The sequence below is a fragment of the Anopheles moucheti genome, chromosome 3, assembly GCF_943734755.1.
Source record: "Anopheles moucheti chromosome 3, idAnoMoucSN_F20_07, whole genome shotgun sequence".
NCBI lineage: Eukaryota > Metazoa > Arthropoda > Insecta > Diptera > Culicidae > Anopheles > Anopheles moucheti.
The window spans coordinates 91,234,797-91,251,459 of record NC_069141.1 but is presented as its reverse complement, the minus strand read 5'-3'; the positions used below and the strand labels follow the sequence as shown (position 1 = coordinate 91,251,459).

Below are 16,663 nucleotides of genomic sequence, written 5' to 3'. Positions count from 1 at the left end.
ATGCTTCTCCTGAACCGACGATCTTTCAGGGCGGCCTGCGGGTTTTTGTTTGTCTGTCTTTCCTTCGCGATCGATCGGGACCGAGTCTTACCGGACACTGCATTGTATACTTCTAAAACCATAAAAAGGTTACTTTTACGACCTGTTCCCACGATTCCTGCCATAGCTGCGTTTAAAAACCCCCTCAAGAAGGTGCATTTTTTCGCGAAGAAAAAGGAAGCTCCTTCCATTGAGGAAAAGGCAGCGAAGAAGGCAGGATACAGGTACATGGGATCTGGGTTATGTTAAGTGTTATGCCAAACAGCACACTTGGGTGGACTGAGTAAGCGTTTTTTTGTACGCTGGTGGGTCAATTTACGAGTCCTAGCGAAGTAAAACACGGAGTAAAAAAATTCCCTCTACACTGAGGCAACTTTTGTTTATGTAAACTTGTTTTTACAAAACAAAACAATATTGATATTATTTCATGCAGTGGAGAATCAATCCCCTTGGAGGCCCAGGACGGAATTATAGTTGGGACCACCAACACCAGTTACCACTGTATCTGAACTCTTCTAAATGGAGCTACAATCATACGTGCGCCAACTTCGAGAAGTTGCACGTGGTGGTATTTACAACTACAGCATGTAAGGAGCACTTTGCCATCGAATTGGTTCGCTCGCTGTGCTTCCGGGATATTCGCCATGCAACACTCAGTTATACTTCTTCGATCTTAACTTAACTTAGCAAAACACTCAAGCACCAGCATTTGGTGGTGAACTTAATCGCTATTGTTTATCCTGCAGCGGGTATTTATCATACGCAATCCACTAACATGGATGTTCAGTCATACGTATGAACGCATGTCTGTTCGCGATGAGCTGCGCCTTTGCCTCCTTTCACGTATACCAGGTATTGACCAGTTCCGGAACAACGCACCGACTGAAGGTGAGGTGAGTCATGTGTGTTTGTGACGATATCACCGATAACGTGAAATTTACACGGGAGATTGTGCTATAACATCGTGCTACAGGATCCTTAAGGCCAGTATATATGACCAACCAGATGATGTATCCACTAAAGTACCCGATCCTGTTTCAAGAGCATGTTTTTCAAGAGGTGACACCTGCAGCCGTGGAATAAATTTGCCCATCCTTACCGCATTGCATACTATTGCTATTGCTATACCGCATTGCTATTGCATGTGGGCCCCGAAGTAATACTTCTCACCATATTGGAAGTAATACTTCTCACCATACATTTAATACAGCTTTTTTTCTCGCATAATGGCATTAAAATGCTATTATAATCATTATAATGATTATAATCACGTCTGCCTGTCGGTGTCACATTCCTATCAAACGCATTAGAATGTGGGGGAAAAGGCAAAACGGATCCTGCATCTCTTTCGAATTTTGCGCCGCTCCGTCCGTCGAAAATGCTTCAGAAACGATGGAATTTTTGGTTTCTGACACCAAGAGAGCATCCAAACGAAGCGGTAGCACAAATTGTACCAGCAGGCAGCATTTCATATAGTTGTACCCTTCCCTCTAGTGATCATAGCGCTTGATCCATCGACTGATCTTTCCTCTCTTTCCGTTCGTCCAATCAGTACAGTGCGTACCACAACTGTACCCAAGTTTATTTTTATGGAAATAACAATGTGGAATATTGATGGAAAATATTTATGTATGGAATCCTTCTAAACCCCCGGACACTCCATGACGACAATATATATAAATATTGCAAAATAACCGAACAATAAACAATACATAATGTCTTCGGAAATAGTGGCAATCCATGTTTTCTACTCCTAATAATTAAAAAAGTTACCTGCTGTCCAGTTATGAGACGCACTGTAGGATCTGGATGGATAAAATGAGACGGAGGATTCTCGCCACAGTAGGTGAGCTATTTACTCTATCGATGGCTCTCCCTAGTTTGATATTATGTGTAACTAATAGCCAATAGTAGAAGATCTCTCATTCTGATGATTGATCAATACCATCAAAGCGAATGATAACGTGAGTATGCGATATCAATATGTTATGTACAAACATGGCGGATCCTTGTGCGGATCGGATTGATGTTATCTCCTTTCATGGATGCTCTCTTGGTGTCAGAAATCACAAAACCGGTCGCTTTTTGGTGGCTCCGATTGCATGCGCGGAGACTTCGACGAAAGGAAACGCGCTTCAAAATAATATCCAATGACGACTAAGAGACCGTGCGCTCCTCTAGCTCTCGTAAGCTGGACACTAAACACTAACCGTGATTAATTCTTTCCATTTTGCTCTCTGTTGTCCCCCAACAAAGATTGTCTGTCATCAAGAAGAAGAATAACCATCGAACAAACCACGTAATCCTTCTAAACGCTTTTACGTACACACTTGTTTATATGAGGTATTTTGTGGACAGTGTTTTTGTGTGTTTATTAAAAGTTTATTTATTAGTTTGATCTTCGGATTCGTGATTGAGTTGAGAAAAGGGATCAACGGCGGATCAAACGGTAGTCGGAGTAGGCGGTCGCCCAGGGCCTCGCCGTGTTGGAAGCCCTAAAAATTGTGTGTAGTACTTGTATACATAGGCCCAGTTTCCTTATGCTAGAGGGGGCCCCGAAGGGTACCACAAGAGGCCCCTGGCGAAATTTGGATGATTCAATGTGAGTTCAGGGACCCTTCTTACTGCGCCTTTAGTTTTGCCTCATTTCAAGGGCCTCAATGCCCCCCAATTCATCGTTTTTAAAATTAGAGGCCCCATTTACAATTCCGCCCTGGGCCTCCAAGGGGTTTGATCCTCCACTGATTCTAGTTCAACAAAACCGCGACAGAACAGATGCGATCACACGTTGGTTAGCGTTTCATTGCTCATCAGCTACTTATCGTGTCCAGAGGAACCTTAGCCATACGAGCATCAATCCACAGTTGAGCAATTTGTTTGACAAACTTTACCTCATGATGAGGGTTTAGTAAACGATCACAATCAGAAACAGCTCCAGAGATTGTACGACTGATTCCGATCGTTCGCATTTCGATCGAGGGTTTCGATTCACATTCCCACACACGTTATGACGACAAACCTTGACAACTTATCAGTGGTAAAATGAGTAGGAATAGGCAAATAAGTTAGCTCAGTAGCGGCACCATTTGCTGCTTACTATCGCTGAGAACACGATGAACGACGCTGAACCGGGTTCGCGCTGGACAATAACTGCTCTCAACGTATCAACCGCAACAGCCGCAACATAAACATAAAATCCTCGGGGGCAAAGGACGGACGACATCATCATGATGATCATGATCATCTTCCATAGTCGTCATCGTTAGCGGACGTCGTACCCGTCCATAATCATACGCGCGTTACGCTGCATCAACAACTGCGCCCGATCAATTGTGTCAAATTGTTTCTATTTTGAGGTGTACATTATTTTTAAAACTTTCACCCTTTGCGTGTGCGGGACGGAAACTGCAGTCGGTGTCCGACACGAGTGGCGAAACGAGGTTGTGCGCGCGATGTGGTGTGCGGTTGGGGTGCTCCTGTTCCTGTGGGTGCAGGCCGAATCCGGTTCCGGTGCGCGGGCCATGACGCAGCTCCGATTTCCGTACAGCAGCACCAATTTCAGCCTAAGTCTGTACAAGGCCGCGTTCAGTGCGGAGCAGAATGTGGTTGTCGCACCATTCACGCTGCAGAACAGCATCGCCATGCTGTACTCCATCGCAACCGGGACGACGCGGGACCGATTGCGGGAAGTGTTTGGGCTGCCGAAAAACTTTACCGAGTTCATCATCAACCAGAAGCTGCTGCACTACACGCTGACCGATGCCGGCGGTTCGGAGGGCTTCCGCATGAAGAACCGCATCATTGTGAACGGTTTCCGGAAGGTTGACGGACGTATGCGTGACATCATGCACGAAGATCTGGACACGGTGCTGATGTACTTCGACTTTAGCCAACGGGAGGGTGTCGTACGGCGCGCGAACCACTTCCTCAGCATGCGCACGAACGGCCTCATCCGGGACACGCTCTTCCTCGGTGATGTGCCGAAACATCTGCAGCTGATCCAGCTGAGTGCGGGTTCGTTTCGACCGCCGTTTGCGAGCAGTTTCGACGCGCGGGACACCATCGCACGCGACTTTCGGACGGGATATATCGAGAAGCTATACCAGACGACCACAATGTTTAAGGAGGGCGATTTCCGTTTCGCGCGCATCCCGGAGCTGGAGATCGAGGTGCTGGAGCTACCGTTCCATCCGCGCAGTGATTCGGTGCTGTGGATCATGCTGCCGGACCGGGACGCCGAACTGGACCGCATAGTGAAAGCACTCGAGCCGGAGCACTTTGACGCGATCCAGGCACATTTCAGCATGAAGCGGGCCGGCATAGTGGTGCCGGTGTTCTCGATCAAGACCGAGTTCAACGCAACAGAGTTCCTGCGCAATACGATCGGGCTGGACGCGTTGTTTCGGATGCACGAGTTGCGTTTCTTCGACGATCATGATTCCGCGCTGGACGGTGTCATGCATCGGGCCGCCATTTCCGTGCACGAGCAGTCGGCCGAGGCCGGCGGTGTCGCGACAGTACACAGCTTCAGCAAGCGAAGTGCCCCGGCGGCCGCGTACCAGTTCTACGTCGGACGCTCGTTTATGTTTGCGCTGCTGAAGCGATCCTCCAAGCAACTCCTGTTCATCGGACATCTTTGCAGGCCGCACGATCTGGTGGAGGTGTGATGTTGCGCCGGTGCGTTTGTTTTCGTTGTATGAATTATACGCAGAAATAAGAGAGCAGCGAACGATGGCGCGAGAGTTCGTTTCGTTTTTCTTCTTGCTCAAATGCCACCCCAAAATCCGAAACATCCCCTGCGGGCGCCCGACAGTTCCGAGCTTGTTTGGGTATGGCATTTCGAGAGCGTGGAATGGGGTGCTCAAGCCCTGAGCGAATATTGTGCACATGTGTTTTTGGCCGGTCGCCGGCTTTGGGTGCTGTTTTTTTTTTTTGTTTTTGGGGTGGGCGCCGGATGGTGAGCATTATTCGCAACACTGTCAAAACGAAGAGAACATAACGTCGTGAGAGTTCCACCAATGATTCGCCGCAAACAACCACGACGACGAACATCATCATGGTGTTTCCGGCGCTGTTGGCCTCCTGTGTAGCCATCGACGTACCCCCTGGTAGGTGTGTTTGTCTGTCCATTACATCACTGGGAAAACGAGTGGCACAGAGCCATTGCACGTGTGTCTCTCACGGAGTTGTTCTGAAAGCCCCGGGTAATGTAAGGTTCTGCGACTGTTTCAGATCCAACGACGGACGGTGCGATTACCACGGTAAACAACAAGTTTTCGTTCGAGTACTTCAAGGTGCGTGACATCATCCGGTTTCGCGGATTAATCCGCCGATCTCTCTCTCTCTCTCTCACGCGCGCTCCGTTTTTCAAGTGTGTGTTTGTGCTCTTTCGATTCGATCGCAGGCGTGCTACGATGAGAAATGCAACTGTGTCGTCTCGCCGATTCACGTGCGCCTGGCACTGTCCATGTTCTATCCGATTGCCGGAGCTGCGGTGCAGGAAGATTTCCAGGTCGCGTTCGGACTGCCGGAGGATGTGGACGCAGCGGTCGAGCAGCAGAAGCGACTGGCCCAACGGATGCACGACGGAACCCACCTGAAGGCGCTCTCGTTCGTGCTGGTAGAGGAAACGCTGCCGCTGACCAGCAACTTCCAGCGGTTCTTTACCGACACCTTCCAGACCACGGTCGAGCCGGTCGATCTGACGGACGACATCCCGTCCGCACTGGCCGTCAACTCCTTCTATCAGCGGGCCGACACCGAGATCGAGGATTTCATCAGCGAGGGCGACGTGTTCTCGTTGCCACCGTGCTTTAAGCTGATGCTATTCAGCGGCGTGTCCGTGCTGACGTCGCTCGGCGTGCGGTTCAGTGCCACCGACACCGTGACGGAGGTGTTCCGATTCGTGAACGCTCCGACCCAGCGTATCCCGATGATGCGGACGACGGCGTTCATTCGGCGCTGCCAACACAACGAGCTCCGCTGCTCGGCCGTCGAAGTTCCGTTCGATGCGGCCAGCGGGTTGTCGCTGATGGTCCTGTTACCGTATGATGGGACCGAGCTACGGCAGATCATCACCACCATCAGCCAGGCTCATCTGGCACAAATCGATGAACGACTGCAGCCCGCTTGGACGAAGCTAATTTTGCCGAAATTTTTCGTCCGGGAAAAAACCGACCCGAAAGCGATTCTAGGCAAGCTCGGGTTTGGTGGCGTCTTTGAGATCGACGATTTGCGCGTGTTTCGCGACACGGGACGGAGTCGAATCAACGGGTTCTTTCAACACTGCTACCTGTCGACGAGTGAGAGCGGTGGAGCAATCCCCGTACCGACGGACACACCGAACGTGGTCACATTCAATGCAAACCGTCCGTTTATGTTTCTGGTACGCCGCACCAACGACGGGTGTGTGTTGCAGATAGGCAACTTTTCCAAATACATTGACCCGGACGAACAGTTCTGAAATGTTGAGAAACCCAATGTTCTTTTACTTCCCGTCGGTGTCACACGGCCAACGGTTTTTATGCTAAACGGGCTACCGGGGGTGATCATGCAAAACCAAGGGTAAAGGGTCGGCACTCTCCGCCCTGAGAACGTAAGGTGCGTAAATGCAAATTTTGTATCTATCCCTCGTCGCTCGATTCCGCTGACGTTGGGCAATAATTGTCTTCAAGTGCTCCGCTAAGAAAGGGCTGCCCCCTTCTAATTCGCTGAGCATATGTGCAACGGAAAAAGATGGAAATTAAAACAAAACCCCCCGGGGTGAATTGTATTACACTTTCCTATTAAACCAAACTCGCTCTCCCCTTGTTGCTCGAAAATGGTTTCCCGTTTCCCATGAGGAATTTACAGTCGAAATGAAACAGGTGCCAACTTTGCCCACTCCGAATAACTGTCCCTTTCCAGTGCCAAACACGGATGATAGCAGACGGTCTATTAATTCATCCCACCTCGGACTCTAAATTGAGAGATGAAAATCAATGTCCGCAACAAACAAAACGGCTTTACGGCGTTTCGGCGCCCGTGAAAACCCCCTCTTGGTACGGCGAAACATTCGTGTGCCGCGGCAATGGCAGATGCTGGCCATGTGTTGCTGCTGCCGATAACGGAATTGCGTCCGAGGGGACACATGTATGCATGGCATGTGCGCACTGAGGAAGAGAGGGGGAAAACTCCGGTGGCAAAATCAAAACCAATCCAAGCAGTTTGTTCGTAAGATGGCAAATCGAAATCGAGCCTGTGAGCCGGCTTGTGACGCCGGACGTCAAGGTTCGGGGAGTGCGTATTGCCATCAGATGGCGAGACGCGTTAACGAATGCGCGCGCGGGTCCTTGCACCGGAACAGCTGACACAGTGGGTCTCGTGAGAATGCGCTCTACCACCACGGGCCCGGTGTACGTGTGTGTCCTTACGAGGCCATGCAATCCCCTAGAACACCTTTGTTGCCGGATTGTCTGCAGCCGGCCTCACTGCTCGTCCAAGCTCAACCGTTTCAGCTGGTTTTAACGAAACGCGCGGAGGGTTTCAAAGGGACCGTTTGGCAATGGGCGCTGCTGCCTTGCGTTCGCGAGCCTCTGCATGTCACCGGTGTGTGTGTTTTTTTGTGTTATTACGTTGGATAAAAATATCCACTCACCCAGCGCATTCGTGGATGGGTTGTTTGACAGTGGGCAAAGTCAATGATACGCGATGCATGTGCGTTAAGATGTGTAACGCGCGCGGCGACTCATCTGTACCTTTGCGTTTTCCGCTTCCACATCAGCAGCCATCTGTGCCAGTGTGCGTATGTGCACTCGCCGCTCCCTAGGATGCATCCCGGGCCTAATAATAATCTACACGGCTCGATAGATTTCCAGGGGGTAGCCCGTTAAGCAGCGGAGCGGTTAGTTCAGTTGGCAGCAGCATGTGCGCCAGTTGCAGTCGATGCGCAAACGCAATTAGCATCTGATTTTAGTTTTTTTTTCGCTTTGCTTTTCCCTGGGGTGAGAAAAAAAGCGACTGTTGGCAATGTTTTCTCGCTTTTTGTAATGCTTCAGTACATATGTATTCCTTTCTTTCCGTACCGATTCTATCGCCATACCGGAGCTGATAAGCAAGGGACTCTTTTGGAGCACCTGTCAGAACTTTAACGTTGAAGTGTACACACTGAAGATGTAATATTGCTTTTATTGATCCATTCCCTTACATGACCCCCTATAGCCTACGACTCTTCCTTGTGGTTAGAGTAATGTCCCACGAAAAGGATTGTGTCTATGGACAGCTTTTTGATGATAAAAATGAACGGCTTGTCCACCCGGAACTGGGTATTTCGAAGGCGGAATTTCGTCCCGACCGCTATTGGAATGTAAGCAAACGATTAATAACAGTTTCACCGTAAGAAGGCTTGAGTTGCCCCAAGGTACACTTACATGTAACGGCGGCAGCTTCGGTTCCCCTTTCGTCAACCTGTATGAAGGTTGTCTGCTTTAGCGCGCCCAGCATCGATTTGTGGCTTTGGAACACGGCAAATCCCTCCCGATCGAACAGCGTCTCGTGACCCATTCGCGACAGTACCTCCCGTGCATCGTGGCTCTCCGTAATGGTGAACTTTGGCAGCCATAGATCTACCGTCTTGGGCATGGCCGAGGTCTCCAGCACGTCCAACATATCGGCCGTCAGCAGTTCGAACAGCTCCTCGAATGTACCGTCGCGGTGTGGCAATAGGATCCACATGGTAAGATCGCTCTCCTCACTGTACGGCAACTGGACCGCATGGAACTTGGGCTCGGCATGGTACAGCACCTCCAGCGAGATACTCATCATGTTCACCGCAGTCGGTCCGTTGCGGAACTGAAACATTTCAGTGACGGTACGCTCCACTTCGAACTGCTGGGCCCAGTTGGCGCGCATTTGCATTGCGTTCAGCAGCATCAGTTCCGCGTTCACGTCCACGTCCGATTCGGCCAGATAGTTGCTGATGCGTCCATCGGTGACCCGAGCCGCCCACTCGTTAACGTCGTCTACGACCGCTCTGCGGTCAGCGAACCGGACCGTGCGGGGCTTCACATGGAAGATGGTCCGTGTCGCTTCCTCGAGCTCTTGCGAAAGCTGACCCTCCGTCTGCAGCAAGGCAAACGACACGTTCAGGAACGGGCTCTGTTCCAGATCGTCCACCAGCTGTTCGGCATTGGAACGGGCGTTGGCCGTGTCCGCCGGCAGATAGAAGGCACGCTGTACGGCTTCGCGTGTACTACTGTCCGTCACCTGATACAGCGCAGTGAACGCAAGCCGGACAGCCACTGGCGATACGACCAAGTTGCCGGAAGCGTTGAACGACCGCTTGAAGTACTGCAGCGAAAATTCCGCATCGCCAAAGCTCAGATCGGGTCCATTGGTTGCTACAGCGGCACCCAGCAACAGCAGCAGCACAAAACTGCTGGCCTTTTTCGACTTCATCGCTACGAAAGATCACACCCGAGGACAAAATTCCCAACAGCGGGTATTCAGTCACAATGCGTTTCTACTGCGGTATGGCTTCTTCACGTCTATATGCAATGACCGTGAGTTTGCTCTGTTTCGCCGGACGGAGGCATTAGACGACCCCAAAGAAGAACTCCCCCCGGGGGCAAAATCACAACCTTCCCTGCCGTGTTGTGTGATGCCCACCAGATTGATGGTGGTGATATCTTCTCCCGAGAAGGAGCTGGATCATCCCGGTTTCTTGCACCACCGCCGAAAACCTGTTTGACCACTTTTCGAGCTAGTTCTTGTGCGTCTCATCCGAAGCTTCAAGAACGCTGCATTCCACTGAGGTGTTGTGCTGTGCTGTCGGAGTCACAAGAACACACTCACATATTCGCTTTGCGCCGGTCAGGCAGCTCGTATGAAGATGTGGGCAGTAAATAACCAAGAATAACAAAGACTCAATCAGCCGTAGAATTTGGTTTTTGTATGACAAAAAACCGTTAGTGTTTCTAGAGACTGCAATATGGACGCGTTTATATTAGTGGAAGCAATATTACCAATACAATTCGACAATATTCGCCAAGATGTCCGGTCGCCTTGGCAAACAGCACCCAAAACTTAATGATGTTTGTCGGCGTTGGTCGCCCGACATCGTATCTCCAACGGAAATCGATAATCAGCACACGTGCGTAAATATGAACACGTGTCTCGTTGTCTAGATAAAAGCCGGAATCCACCAAATCACCCACGAAGCGCGGGTTCCCAGCTTGAGTTAGGGGACCAATTGGAAGGAGTTGAGTTACACCCGATGTGCACTCTCTCTCTCTCTCTCTCCCTCTCCGTTGCCAAGGGTTGTGGCTAGACGCGTTTCAGGGATTGTATGTCCGCCTGCTTTTCCCAGCTTTCCCACACGGAGCTCAAAACCTCCCAGCAGGCAAACCGACGTGCATCCCGTGCATTTCGAAACCCGGTAGGATTCCCACAGGAACGTTTGCAGCTGCACGAATATTCGCAGCGCTTCGAAACGTGGGAATTGAGCGAAGCTGCCCGGGACGGGAAATGGCACAGCAGTAAACAATGAAAACCGAAAACAACTGTATAAGACCTTCCAGTTCTTTTCCTGCAATGTTGTGGTACGTAAAAAGGGGTTTTTCATGTGTGCAATTCGTGCAATATTATGCTCCAATGTTTGGTAACATTTTTTCTGATAACGTTTTTATTCAACCCCTAAATGATGTCTTCTACTTTACAGTGATTGCTGAGGAAAAGTTTAAATACCGACATCGATTCAAACCAGCGTCATTTATAAACAATTTTCCTCGTAGGAAAATTCGGTCGCTCAGCATAACCATCCGCTTTAACCAGTTACCCATTCTTTATGTCATGAGTTCGAATCTCACATTTTTTAGGTTAATTTAATTTTTAAACATCTTTAATGCGTTGATAAACTCAAACTAAACACTCTGATATAAGAAGAAGGGCCCGCTAGTAATTGCGCCCATTGTTGTTGTATTTTAATGGTAATTGTTTTTATCGTAGAATATTGAAAAAAACTGTCGCCACTATACAGTATGCAATCATTTATAACGCTAATAATGTTTTTCTCCGGTAAAAGCCACATAAAAAAAGAATCGCTATATCGGGTGTAGGTTCCACCGAGATTTGAACTCGGATCGCAGGATTCAGAGTCCTGAGTGCTAACCGTTACACCATGGAACCCTCTTACCCATGCGCCGCTAACTAGCCAACATCAACACCACTCGCAACCATAGGCGCATACGAGTTGTACCTTCCACACAGGTACGTCGTCGTTTTCGGTCACCATCCCGAGACTCTCTCCACCTGACCCAGCTTCTTAAGGCGGGATTCTCTCTACCCTTCCCTAAATGATGCTGCGAATCACTGCGTGGGGTGAATCGAAATGAATAAACGCAACAAAACAGGAATGCAGCTGAACAATACCACACCAACAGGCGGTGTTGTGTTGTTGTACAGCTAGCTGTTAACGACCAGAAAGGAAAAGACAAGACGTGCGTGTCCGTAAGGAAGAGGACGACGGGAGATATACAACTTGCTACTACTACTATCAGTGTAAAACTTTCGACACTTATTGACCTCGAATTAATTTTTACCTTTTACTTATTTTGTCTTGTCCCCAGCACCAACCCTAAAAGGCACGTCTGGGTTTCTTTTGCCCACACTTTACGGTTGCCACAGTAGATCGAATTTAAAAGATAATTGGTGTCGGAACATGCTTTTTTTCTTTCTTCCACCCATTCATGTTCATGGGAAGCTACTTGAGCCATTATTGCTCATAGTCGAGAGGCCTATCCTTCAGGTCTTCCGTTACCAGCGCGAAGCATTATTACCCACGGGCAGCATAAATGCTTCCATGGCATTTTCGTGCCGTTCGCACGCACACACGTACAGCTGCACAAGAGCATACATAAATGTGCCACCCCTAAACGGTTTGTGCGCGTAACAGGAACGGCACGATTGCGATGCTGCACGGAACAGAGCGAGCAAATGCATTTGCACGGACGGGAACCGACTCTTTCCCATGGAACCCGCTGGAGAAACCATCATGCGTAGATGCAGTTCTCCCAGGTCTCGCACGAACCAGAGACCGTTTTACAGTTGTGTCTTCTCTGATCTCTTCTCCGGAACGCACGCGAGCAGCCGTCGTCGTCATCGTCATCCACGTCCGTTCGTCGTTGTTCGAATCGATTTTTAGCTGAGGGCGCAGCCATCTTACCAGTGACAAAACCCTAGTGTCGGACGTCGTCATATTTTGCAGGTTCAAAGGTGTTCCGAATGATCGATAGTGAATCGAAATAGTGGACAGCAAAAAAAAGCACAACGGTCTGTTCCGAGACACTAGTGAACGAAAAGGTTTGTGCGGAAGTTTGGAGGACAAATTTTGGGTGATACAGTGCAAACATGAAAGCCATCACAACAATGTGCGCAAAGAATGGGGGTGCTTCCTTGTCGACAGTGTCGAGTGGTCGAGTGCAGCGTCACCGAGATGGTGAAAACGATGAAATTAAACTATACCTGTCGAAGCTCCGAGAGCTGGTACCGTTCATGCCGAAAAACCGCAAACTGACCAAGCTCGAGGTGATCCAGAACGTCATCGATTACATCTGTGAGCTGCAGAATGCACTTGATTCACATCCCGCCGTCAATGGCTTTGACTCGCTGGCCGTTCTTCAGCATCAGCAACAGCAGCAGCAAGTAGGATATCAACCCGACTCAATGGAATCCGTTCCGGCGCCAGCATCCAGACAACCGCTGGCCACCATCTTGAGCAGCAGTACGAGCAACGTTTCCGGATCGCATCTGAACGCTCTAGGCGATGGATTACAACAGCCTTGGTAGGTGTTTATTTGTTTTGCTCTATGCTGCTCTGTGCCCCATGGGGATTTTGGGTACTAAAAAAAAGCTTCCCAAGGCAGGTCACATTACAGGCGTTATTACAGCTCTGTCTTTCGCTCTAGTGTACGACATTGGAGATTCCTAATCATTCGCAATAATTAATTTAAAATTCTGTCACTTTCAATATTTATTTCAACGCATTGCTAATGATCAAATTCGCTTTCCTTCAACAGATGGCAAATGGCAGCTGTCACTCAGCGACCCACGGTACATCGCCGAGGGGCCATTTACACTATCGGAGGGCAGCGCTCTGCCGCACGAACATGTCCCAAATTGGCTTACAACATCTGTGATATTACGTCGATATGGTCGCACGAGGATTCGTCACCGGGCATCGGGACAACTGCGCGCTATTGAAGGTCCTGCTGCTTCATGTGTCTACTGGACGACATCATCATCATAAAGGCGCGGTGGTGCGAGTTGGAGGACTTTCGCGACCGTCCGTGATGTGTTAGTGTGGATACGCAAAAAACAAAACCGGAAAATGCAGTGTTTGCCAGGGCCACGTTCCGGCCGAGATCTCAGGGTGCTACGACCCTAAGTTGCAGCTGACTGACCAAGAGGATCAAACGCGCGGTGCTGCTGTTTGTGTCTGTGCCGTTAAACACTGTTTCGGTACCAACAATCCCATCAGTCTGCACCAGTTCCACGGGTCTGGAGCGCTAGTTTGGTTGATGAGTGTGTATTTAACAATAAATAACTTAATTAACACCACCTGAGCAAACTGTTTGCTGTAGTGCCTGTCTTTCGAAATCCCACCCCGTTGAGATCTGCCGTTACTGCAGTTATTGCTAACCTCTCTTCATTATCGTTATGGTTTGATTGGGAAATTAAGTAAAAAATTAATTGCTTGCATTGAGCAAAACATCCTCCATCTCTTCAACCAGTGGAGGATCAATCCCCTTGGAGGCCCAGGGCGGAATTGTAAATGGGGCCTCTAATTTTAAAAACGATGAATTTGGAGGGCATTGATGCCCTTGAAATGAGGCAAAACTAAAGGCGCAGTAAGAAGGGGCCCCTGAACTCACATTGAATCATCCAAATTTCGCCAGGGGCCTCTTGTGGTACCCTTCGGGGGCCCCTCTAGCATAAGGAAACTGGGCCTATGTATACAAGTACTACACACAATTTTTGGGGCTTCCAACACGGCGAGGCCCTAGGCGACCGCCTACTCCGTCTACCGTTTGATCCGCCGTTGATCCCTTTTCTCACCTCAATCACGAATCCGAAGATCAAACTAATAAATAAACTTTTATTAAACAGACAAAAACACTGTCCACAAAATACCTCATAAACACGTGTGTACGTAAAAGCGTTTAGAAGGATTACGTGGTTTGTTCGATGGTTATTCTTCTTCTTGATGACAGACAATCTTTGTTGGGGGACAACAGAGAGCAAAATGGAAAGAATTAATCACGGTTAGTGTTTAGTGTGCAGCTTACAAGAGCTAGAGGAGCGATTGGTCTCTCAATCGTCATTGGATATTATTTTGAAGCGCGTTTCCTTTCGTCGAAGTCTCCGCGCATGCGATCGGAGCCACCAAAAAGCGACCGGCTTTGTGATTTCTGACACCAAGAGAGCATCCATGAAAGGAGATAACATCAATCCGATCCGCACAAGGATCCGCCATGTTTGTACATAACATATTGATATCGCATACTCACGTTATCATTCGCTTTGATGGTATTGATCAATCATCAGAATGAGAGATCTTCTACTATTGGCTATTAGTTACACATAATATCAAACTAGGGAGAGCCATCGATAGAGTAAATAGCTCACCTACTGTGGCGAGAATCCTCCGTCTCATTTTATCCATCCAGTTCCTACAGTGCGTCTCATAACTGGATAGCAGGTAACTTTTTTAATTATTAGGAGTAGGAAACATGGAGTGCCACTATTTCCGAAGACATTATGTATTGTTTATTGTTCGGTTATTTTGCAATATTTATATCTATTGTCGTCATGTAGTGTCCGGGGGTTTAGAAGGATTCCATACATAAATATTTTCCATCAATATTCCACATTATTATTTCCATAAAAATAAACTTGGGTACAGTTGTGGTACGCACTGTATTGATTGGACGAACGGAAAGAGAGGAAAGATCAGTCGATGGATCAAGCGCTATGATCACTAGAGGGAAGGGTACAACTATATGAAATGCTGCCTGCTGGTACGGAAATTTGTGCTACCGCTTCGTTTGGATGCTCTCTTGGTGTCAGAAACCAAAAATTCCATCGTTTCTGAAGCATTTTCGACGGACGGAGCGGCGCAAAATACGAAAGAGATGCAGGATCCGTTTTGCCTTTTCCCCCACACTCTAATGCGTTTGATAGGAATGTGACACCGACAGGCAGACGTGATTATAATCATTATAATGATTATAATAGCATTTTAATGCCATTATGCGAGAAAAAAAGCTGAATTAAATGTATGGTGAGAAGTGTTACTTCCAATTGTGGATGCTCGCTTGGTATCACAATTAACAAAACTGGCCGATTCCGGGGCATTTTGTCCCAACTTCAAATTTCGCCAGGGGCCTCTTGTAGTATCCTTCGGGGCCTCCTCTAGCATAAGGAGACTGGGCCTATGTATACAACTACAACACACATTTTTTGGGGCCCTCAACACGGCAAGGCCCTAGGACCCTCCGCCTACCGTTTGATCCGCCGCTGTCTTCAACAGTGGTAAATCTCTCTAATGGTCCGGGTGAAACATGTCCCTGTCCTGGCTCATGCCATTTCTTCCGCACAAGTCGTCTGGGCGCCAAAAATTCTTTCTTAGCATCTTCCTTCGATCCTTCGATGAGGGTGATTTCGTCAGTTTTGGAAAAAGTCCATGTCAACGAGGCATGTATGAGTACCAGTACTGTAGAAGTCCTATATAGCCTCACCAGCTTCGATCGTCGCCACAGGTGTTTTAAGTTTTCAGATTTAACTTTAAACATTCTAGTTCAACATGAAAAAGGATTGAAGCTCAACAAGATGTTAACCTCTGTCTGTCGCCTTCACATGATCCTTTGAACATTTCTTTCCGGTTGGTTACGGCTGCCGCATTGAAAACATTCGCCCACAAAACGTTGCTGTTCGATTTGTCCAGTTTATTAGTCTCGTTCTTTGACTCAATGTGTGTGTGTGTTTTTTTTGCTCTATTGTTGGCGTATCAGTTGACAAGCGTGTATATTATTTTATGATATTCACATTTGTTTTGCTGCGCCATCATCTCCAATGTGTGGTTTTCCTTGTGAACTTCATTTCCCACATATATCTTTCCTTTGCTTCGCTTTATTCTTATGCTACTTTCTCTATCTCTCTGTCTTCCGATTAATACTCTCTCCCCGATCAACTGACGCGTGTGAATTGTTTCGCCACAATCTTCGATCCTGTTTCCGATTTCTTCAAGATTGTGCTCAACCCAGGACATGCTGCTCTAGACGGTGCCGTTCGTTTGCGCATTTGTTTTGCTTTATATATATCTGTATATATGTATGTATATATTGTTTTTCTACTCTACACTCTATAACTGTGTCCGATGGGTACCTTCCTTGTTTTTTCGCTTTTTTTTTACTTTGTTTTGTTTGTTGAAGAACCCTACTATTGTATCATGTGTGTTTGATTCGTTTTTTCTTATGTGCTTTAGTAGGGCTACGCTATGCTATGCCGGTTCAATTTAAATGCGTTTCACTTGTCGTTGCGCTAGAGTGTCAGCACTTGCTGCGAACAGAAAATGCATCCCATATGTGTG

The 16,663-nt window shown here is 48.2% G+C and overlaps 4 protein-coding genes and 1 non-coding gene across 5 annotated transcripts; 3 read left to right on the top strand and 2 right to left on the bottom strand.

The window, feature by feature from the left end:
* The first annotated feature begins 3,491 nt into the window (after nt 1–3,491).
* Nucleotides 3,492–4,706, top strand: LOC128303127 (neuroserpin-like). Its single transcript, XM_053039985.1, has one exon. It carries the CDS (start codon nt 3,492–3,494, stop codon nt 4,704–4,706), a length of 1,215 nt encoding a protein of 404 aa, XP_052895945.1.
* Nucleotides 4,707–5,084: 378 nt separating this feature from the next.
* On the top strand, nt 5,085–6,502 carry LOC128302179 (serpin B5-like). The gene is made up of 3 exons (XM_053038932.1): nt 5,085–5,147; nt 5,272–5,333; nt 5,444–6,502. The coding sequence occupies exons 1-3, from the start codon at nt 5,096–5,098 to the stop codon at nt 6,500–6,502; spliced, it is 1,173 nt and encodes a 390-aa protein (XP_052894892.1). The 5' UTR covers nt 5,085–5,095.
* A 1,737-nt stretch (nt 6,503–8,239) lies between these two features.
* Nucleotides 8,240–9,474, bottom strand: LOC128303126 (serpin B10-like). Its single transcript, XM_053039984.1, has 2 exons — nt 8,448–9,474; nt 8,240–8,373 (listed from the first exon to the last, which is right to left on the bottom strand). Exons 1-2 carry the CDS (start codon nt 9,472–9,474, stop codon nt 8,240–8,242), a joined length of 1,161 nt encoding a protein of 386 aa, XP_052895944.1.
* Nucleotides 9,475–11,130: 1,656 nt separating this feature from the next.
* Nucleotides 11,131–11,202, bottom strand: Trnaq-cug (transfer RNA glutamine (anticodon CUG)). Its single transcript has one exon. It is a non-coding gene; the product is annotated as a tRNA-Gln (tRNA).
* Nucleotides 11,203–12,072: 870 nt separating this feature from the next.
* Nucleotides 12,073–13,708, top strand: LOC128302547 (protein extra-macrochaetae). Its single transcript, XM_053039396.1, has 2 exons — nt 12,073–12,857; nt 13,092–13,708. Coding segments are annotated over exons 1-2 (435 nt in total). The 5' UTR covers nt 12,073–12,423; the 3' UTR covers nt 13,093–13,708.
* Nucleotides 13,709–16,663: the final 2,955 nt, after the last annotated feature.